This window comes from Octodon degus, unplaced genomic scaffold (assembly GCF_000260255.1).
Source record: "Octodon degus isolate 3935 unplaced genomic scaffold, OctDeg1.0 scaffold00239, whole genome shotgun sequence".
In the NCBI taxonomy this organism is placed as follows: Eukaryota; Metazoa; Chordata; class Mammalia; order Rodentia; family Octodontidae; genus Octodon; species Octodon degus.
Window position 1 is genome coordinate 2,452,084 of NW_004524815.1, and position 8,314 is coordinate 2,460,397.

Here is an 8,314-nt window from a genome sequence, read left to right on the forward strand (position 1 = left end):
ATACAGCATATTGTTGGATTTTGTTTCCTAATCCACAGTGCCAGTCTATTTCTCTTAATTGGTGAATTGAGTCCATTTACATTGATAGTTAGAATAGAGATGTATTGATTTACAATTGACATGTTATTTACCTGTTGTCGTTTACTCCTTTCTCCTGTGTTTAATTGCTTGCCCTATTTAGTTGGTTGCTTCTGATCTCATTCGTCAAGTTCTGATCATTTTCATCCCTGTCTAGAACATCTTTCAGTGGCCTGTGTAGGGTTCGATTGTCATCATGAAATTCTTTAGTTGTTCTTTGTCATGAAAGTATTTCACTTCTCCATCAAACTTGAAAGAGAGTTTTGCAGGGTATAGCGGTCTGGGCTGGAATTTGTTTTCGTGGAGGACTTGAAGTACTCTGCTCCATGCTCTTCTTGCCTTCATGGTTTGTGAAGAGAAGTCAGCTGTAATTCTGATGGGTTTTCCTTTGAATTTGATCTGCTTCTTTTCTCTAGCAGCTTTCAGTATATTATTCTTGTGCTGAATATCTGGAATCTTGACTATTGTATGTCTCGGTGTGTTTTTGATTGGGTTGAGGTTACTTGTTGTTCTGTATGTTTTGGTTACCTGAATGTCAGATTGTTTCCTCATATTTGGGAAGTTTTCTGCTATTACTTCTGCCCATATTTTTTTAATGTCATTTGTATTGACTCCTTCTTTCTCATTCATGCCTATTATTCTCACATTGTTCATCTTTGCATCATCTTGCAGGTGATGGATTATTTTTTCCTGCATCCTAGTTGTTTTTAAGAGATCCTTTCTTACCTTTTCACTAGCTGCACCAGCATCTTCAAGATCTGAAACTCTGTCTTCACTTTCACTTAAATGGTTTTGCAAGCTTGTGATTGAGATTTTAATTTCCTCTATATCTCTTTGACTCTGCTTCATGCGATCTATTTCTTTCCTGTATTGCTCATTCAAGGAATCTGTCATTTTTCTAATCTTCTCTATTTTTTTAATCAATGTCTTCTTTAGAAGCAGTTATAAATTCTTTTATTGCAGTGTTTTTTTTTCAAATTGTCAATCCTCCCTATGTTTCTGTAGTTGATTCTTTACTTCAGATGCTATGAGTTCTGAGAATTCTTTTTTTTTTTCAGAAGAATTCCACTCTGAGTTCCTCTATAACTTTCTGCTGTTGCTTATTTGCTATTGATACTATTAATTCATACATTTGAACTGAGCTAGTGTCCTCTGCTCTTGTTCTGGGTAGGCATTCGGTTTCCTCCATGTTTCTGCATTTAATTCCTTACCGCAGATGTTATTAATTCAGGGATTTCTTTTTTCATTTCCAATCTGAGTTCCTCTATACCTTTCTGCAACTGTTTCTTTATTTCAGAAGCCGTTGATTCATTGCTTTCAGCTGTGTGATTTCCACTTTGTTCTGTGTTAGTGTCCTCTGCACTTGTTATGGGTAGGCTTGGGTTCTGAGATTGCATTTTGCTCCTTATCATTGTCATTTTATGTAACACTGTCTTCTGACCTTTGTTATAGATCTTTGTTGAAGTTATAACTTTAGCACCTACTGAAGCTCAGGTGCAGATCTACAAATTTGGATTTATCCAGCTGTGCCTGGCTTGGGTCTGGCTGCTGTGCTATTCTCCTTCCTCTGCTGCCCTTGGGTGTGAACCTGTTGTGCCCCTCTGGCAAGATGTTCTGCTCCTGGACTAGCTGGGTGGTTCTGTCCCCTATACTCTCTGCAGGGATTGCAGCTGCAGGGTTTCACCCCAGGCCTGTATGCCAGGCCTGAGCTGAGTCTGGAGAGGACAAGGTGGAGTAGGAGGTAGAGGCACCTCTCCCCCACACTCACCTGGCCTGAACTAGGACTGGATCATGGGGTTCCCAGAACGTGACTGAAATTCCTACTCTCTGGACAGGGTGTGCGGGGGTACTATGGAGTGATGAGGGTGTCCCAATAGGATGTCACCCATGCTTTGCCTGGGCTGGGACCAGTAGGTCCCACAGGTGCAGGGTAATTGGAAGCTCTCCCACACACTCACTGGGCCTGGGCTAGGCCTGGGTCTGGGAGTTCCCAGAATGCGGCAAATATTTCTGCTCAGTGGGCGGGGTAAGGGAGGTGCTGCGGAGTGATTTGGAGCATCCCAAGGGGGTGGAAGAGGGTCTCACCCATGCTGTGCCTGGGCTGGAACCAGTAGGTCCCACCAGTGCAGGGTCCCTCCAATTGATTTTTTAAGGTATTTTAATTTGTTGGAATAGTCTTTCAACATATTAATTTTTGCTTTATATAAAACTTGCTTCAATCTGTGTGAAATTTATTATTGAATAATCTATTTAATGTCTTCAAGATAATAGAACAAAAGCCTTGTTTTTAATCTCTGCTTTAATCTCTCTGAGATGTTCCTATACTGATCAGTATGGTATCAGTTCCTGGCAGTTTGTTTCAAGTGTGACTGGTGAGATGAGAGACTCCTCAACTTTCTCGTTCTGCTATGCTTGCCCAAGAGCGCTCGTTCATGGATGAAGTCTTTATGCCAGTCTTCGCAGTCTGACCAGGGTGATGTCTGTCTCTAGTCCTAAACTGCTTAGCTCCTCTAAGATTGGGTCCATCACCAACATTTGACCACTGGACGGAGACAAAGTTCAGTCCTGCCCATTTCTGCCATTGCTGTGTTGTCCCTCTCTGAGCACTAGAAGGCAAGCCCAGCTCAGATCTCACCAGAACACATCACTTGCGTTGTTCGCATGATGCGAAGGACCACCCAGGGAGCACAAGACTCGTAATGGGGGTCACTGAGGCTCAGATGTGCTTCCCACACTCCTCAGGCCGTTGCATTCAGACACTTTCAGGTTTTCCTGCAAGAATCGCCACCGAAGCACTCCATGATTTAGCCAAAGTGTACGGCTGCCAGCACTGCAGGACTGTGTCACGCTCAGCCCAGCCCAGCACTGAGCAGGAACAAGGACCCGCCCTGCTGTTCACTGCCTATTGCTGCTTTGCACTCATGTCCAAGAGTAACACTGACAGCCACTGGCCATCATGGCTGGAACAGACATCTGAGATATTTGGGTCACTTGTCTCCTCACAGCACTGTCATTGTTTCAAGTCGGCTGTCCACAGAAAGGCTTCATGAAGGGGTCTTGGTCCCCACTGATCCCCGTGAGGAAAGGACAGTGTTGGTGGAGGTAGCTCCTTCGACACCCAGGCTGACAGTGCACTCAGTTCTTCCCTAATATTGCAGCCACAGGGCAGGCAGGGTGGCAGAGCGCACTGTGTCTGCAGATCAAAGAGCTAGAAGGTGCCCGATCCCAAGGCAGGTGCAGAGTGGACGTGTGAGCGCTGGCCCTCTACGTACTGTGCTTCCCAAGATACTGACCACTTTCTTGGGGCAGGCAAATCAAATGTCATGTTTACACGTTTGTTCTATGAACAAGGTTGCTTCACTTCAAATTTAGATGAAGGATGTGTCCTCTTTGACCTTCAGCTCCTGTTCTGTAACAGAAGTGATAATGACGTTTGATCACCCACAGAAGATTTTCATGAAATATATTGAAAGTGTAACACAATTATTTTTATCAACCACGTTTCCACAGGTCAAGTATGAATTAAATGTTAAATGTTAATTCACATTATATTGATTTTTTATTTAATTTTATTTTCTTAGTACACATTCGCAGTACATAAAATTTTTTTTACATCTTGTCTCTCAGGTCTATGTACAGAATACAGCTAATCTCTTTTTAAAATGTCTTCCCCTTCTGACCTCTCTTCTTCTGTGTCTCAGGCACCTCTCTCCATTTTTGTTTTCATTTTCTTTTTATTTATTTAATTTTATTTTTAAATAACTTTATTGAGAAACAAATAGCAATGAGACAGTTTCAAAACCGATTAGTAGGACAGTTTCAATAATTAACACAATGCATATTGTTGTCTTATTGATTATTCATTGTACAAGATGCAGACATGATATCTTGTCCACAAACACTATTAGAACAAATCTTGCTATTCATTGAATTAAGAGAAAGTAGCTGTACATCTATCCCAACTATTTTGAATATGCAGATACAAAATGGTCCTTCATCTGTATCCTGCTTTTCTTTTTTTGTTTTGTTTTGTCAGGGATGGGTATTCCATTGACATTTAAATCTTGTAGGTGCATGAATTCTGCACAATATTCCAATATAGTGCAGTAGCCCATAATAGTAGTGGGTTATCCGAATGACTGGCAATATCAGAACTTGTTGACTTGAGCCTTTTACAGCTCAGCGTATTAATATGGCTTTACTTTTTATACCTCACGTTTATACTTTTCTGCTGGATGGTTAAGACCAAGATAAAGCAAGACCTATATAACAAGAAATGTAACTTTTGCATCTGCCAAGGTCAGTCACGTCCCCTCAGGATTTACCCTGAAGCCCTGTGCTGCCGTGTGTAGATCCTTTGTCAGTGTCAGCCATGTACGTCTGCTACTGTCACACGTAGCTCAAGTCTGCGACACGGAAGGCTTTCCTTCAATGAGGTTTTCAGGTTCCTGCACATGGCAATCCCCCTTCTTCAACCCTTACTTCCTCTCACACTGTGTCCACTCTGTTTTCGGCACTGTCCTTGATTTGCAGGGGATCAATACCCTCTATTCCTTCCATGCAGCCTTCATGATGCTTCTGTTTTCCATTTGCCTTACTCATGTGAGAGATGCTATGTGATATTCAGGCCTGTGTGTCTAATTCACTTATATGTAATGTTTTACACTTTTCTGAGAATGACATCCAAAGCTAAATGAGGGAAGGTTCATTTCCCTCACAGTTTATAGAGATTTCAGTTTGTAGTTGACTTCCGGCTAGCTCAAAGGCAGGGCGGCACGGCAGAGTGTATCACAGGGAACGAACAGCTTCTGACAGGGTGAAGGCAGCAAAGAAATAAGGAAGCAAGCAGAGAGCTACCAGCGCTGACACCAGCCTTCTTTCTGTCCTTTATAGCATATGTAGGCTACACACCCTGTGCGCGGGCAGTGGGCAAGCGAGGGTGGGTCTCCCCATTTTCTACACTCAGAACTACACCAAGCCAACCACTGGATTCATTTAGCACTTGCCCAGTATTAAATCCAGCATCACACACTCTAGATCCAGGCACTTCTGAAAGGCCTCATTTATGACCATAGGAGGCTTGGTGGGGACATTTAGACACAGCATGTGGTATGTTATCCTTGGTTCCCCAAAGACTCATGCACCTCCCTTTCTGCAAAAGGCATCTAGTCCATCTCCAAGAGTTGCCAAAGTCCTAACAGTTCTGGCATTGCTGAAAAGTCCAAGTATAATGTCTCTGCTGAGGCTGGAGTTAAGTTCTTAGCTATGATCCTCTCTAAAGATGAAAAATCTGATCACTTCCCAGCATATGATGGCACAAGACAAGCATTGCCATTGCAAAAGGGACACTTAGGTGGACAGAAAGGACTAAAGCCAGTCCACATCCAGCTGTGTAAACATGAAGTACTGGAGTTCCATGTTGAGTATTTGAGGCAATCTGTGGCAAGCTGTGAATTCCGAAGGACTTGTAAGCTCCATACGCGTGGAAGTGCTGGTGTTGTCACTCTCGGGGCTTCTCTCTTAGGACACCTTTGCTCTCTTCATGCAGTTTTCCTCAGATGATTTATGATTCTGGCTTCACCAAACTTGTGGATTTTGACTGTATCTTCAACTTCACACTTACATCTTCATACACTGCCCTCCCATGGGCGTACCTCCTGGCCTCCCTGTCTTTTGTGAAGCTTGGGGAAGGCCTTCTGGCCCCACTACTATGATATTGTGCATACACCTGAAATAAACCTCATGTGCATGACGTCAAGATCTGGTTCCAGCTGGCACAGTAGCCGTGCTGCCTTCTTTTTGGGTTGCAGGGGTTGGGTGTCTAAGGGCCAAAACCCAACCCAAAGGTTGGGTGTCCAATGTTCAAAACCCAAGAAACAGATTCTCTGGGCTGCTGCTATTCTGGATCAGGGTGCTCTGGGCCTCTTCTTAAAGCAAATTCATTCCTCTTTGCAACTTTGAGGCTGAAAAGGCTGGAGCCCTGCTCATTTCCTGAATATCCTCAGGCCATTTTTCCATTGCTCTGTTCCCTCTCCAGAGCCATGTTGTCTTCTGCACTGTCATTTCTGTTCATACCTTGACTGTATCTTCCTTTCTAGCCAACTTCACAATATTTGAAATCATTATGCTGGAATTTTTATGCTTGATATTCAACACAGAGTAACTAAGAGTCCCCAACAGTAGCCATGTCACTGCCTCAGCATTAGACTGCCTTGAAATTTCTTCTGCCACATTATTTAGTCTGCTGTTCTTTAGTCCAGTCTCAGGCAAACTCTCTGGACACAACGAGAATGCACACCAACTGTCTGCCGATGCGTAAGTCATAGTCAGGAATCCGTCAGTTAGTACAGTCCTTCTTCCCAGCAGAGACCTCCTGCTAACAGTCTTTACTGCCAGCCTTCCTTGCAGACTTCTGGTCTTCTGAGCTCTTGCCAGCATTCCGGGGCTGCTTCCTCAGCCTACATCTCCAGGCTTCAAAAACTCTCCCTCCAAGCCAGGTCCAGAGGCTCCTGAAACGTATGGTCAGGTAGTGCCACAGCAATGACCCCACTCAGTACCAAATCCTGCCTTGCTTATTCCTTTCATTGCTGAGACAAAATACAAACACCCAAAGTCAATGGAGGAAAGGCTTATCATAGCTTACAGTTTGTAGAAATTTCAGTTCATAGCTGACTCCAAGTCAGTGCAGGAGGGTAGGAAGGCCTCACACAGGAGAAACAGCTCATGACTGCAGAAGGCTGCAAAGGAGTAACTAGCAGCAAGCAGTGACCAACACCTGACAATGCTCTTTCTGTATGTTGCATCCTACGTAGGCTCCCCACCTTGGAGCAGGTAGCACTGACACTTAGGGTGGTGTAGCCCTAATCCTAGCACTGCACCATCAATACCCTGGATCCCAGCGTCACTCACCCCAGACTCAGCCACCTCTCAAAGGACTCACAGATGATTGCGTGAGATTTTAAGAAGACAAATAGACACAAGCCATCACAGCAGGGACAGTGACTGGAGACTGACCCGCTGACGCGCATTGTCAGGAAAGGCTCAGGAAAGGCTCCATGGACGGGGCCGTTGAACTCAGAACTCTGAATGAAATCAGAACTTTCAACACTAGGAAAGAAAGGAGAAGCAGCAGGAGGTATGATTGGTTGAACTTGTGAAGAAATGGCAGAAAAAAATCAGTGCAAAAGAAGGACGAGAAAGACAGGAGCCTGTAAGGAAGAATACAACTAAGCAAAAGCAGAATACAGTGCTAAGCACTACGACTTTGAGGCATTGTAGGAAAGCATATAGTAATATTGATTTCTAGTTTTAATTTATACATCTCAATATCACAATACATTAATATATTTAAAAGATAAGTACATGTCATGCATTTTTTGCTCTAGGTTATCTTTTAAAAAATAAAAATTGAATATGTTGGAAGTATCAAATGACATAGAAAATAGTCACATGTGGGCTGACCAGATAGGTCAGGGGACTAAAGCGCCTGCTGTGGCAGAGCACAGCGGCCAGGTTTCAATCCCCCGCATGCCATGCCTGCCCCACCCCCTGAGCGCACTGCAATGACAATGGAGACTGGGTGTGGGGGTGCACGCCTGTGATCCCAGCGCTTGGGAGGCTGAAAGCAGGAGAATCACTACGAGTCCGATCTTTGCAGTAAGACCCTGTATACCTTGTAGACCCTGTCTTAAATTCATTAAAAAAATAGTCACATGAGATTCAAGATTAAGACTGTTTATTAAAATATGAGAAGAGAAACTGTGTCATTCCATGAAATATGTTTCTCCAATTAAAACTGTCATACTATTATCAGAAATAAAAAAAACAACAAAAATTGTATCATCTTACACGAATCAAATGTTAAGTTACAACTTTGAAACCAGTATGTATACTCTGGTTTCTCTTCAGATCGTATAAATCTTTCACCTTTTACAATTATACTTTAGTTAAGGCCCTCAAGTGCAAGAACTGGCAGCACACACACAGGCACCTAGGAGAATGTTTGTCAAGGCCTTTATGGTACATGCTATGGGGTTTGCAGTATTCACTGGTGTTCTGTAAGAAATGCCGGAAACCAGCAAGGGCCTCACTGAGCCTAAGACAATGGCATGAGACAGAGAAGGAAATTTGTTCTTGTGATAGACACCAAAGACCAAGAGAGGGAAAGACCACAGAATGATGTGTGAGTGTCAGAAGATGGAGTTCTAAAGGTCAAAGACAGAGAAGGAGGGGGAGG

At 43.5% G+C, this 8,314-nt stretch overlaps 1 protein-coding gene across 1 annotated transcript in view; it reads right to left on the minus strand.

Moving 5' to 3' along the window:
* Positions 1-8,314, minus strand: part of LOC101571440 (olfactory receptor 5B3-like) — a 21,231-nt gene that overhangs the window by 11,271 nt on the left and 1,646 nt on the right. Inside the window, exon 2 of the mRNA XM_004645862.2 lies at positions 2,200-2,298. Coding sequence (XP_004645919.2) covers positions 2,200-2,298 — 99 coding nt within the window. The remainder of the gene's footprint in view (positions 1-2,199; positions 2,299-8,314) is intronic.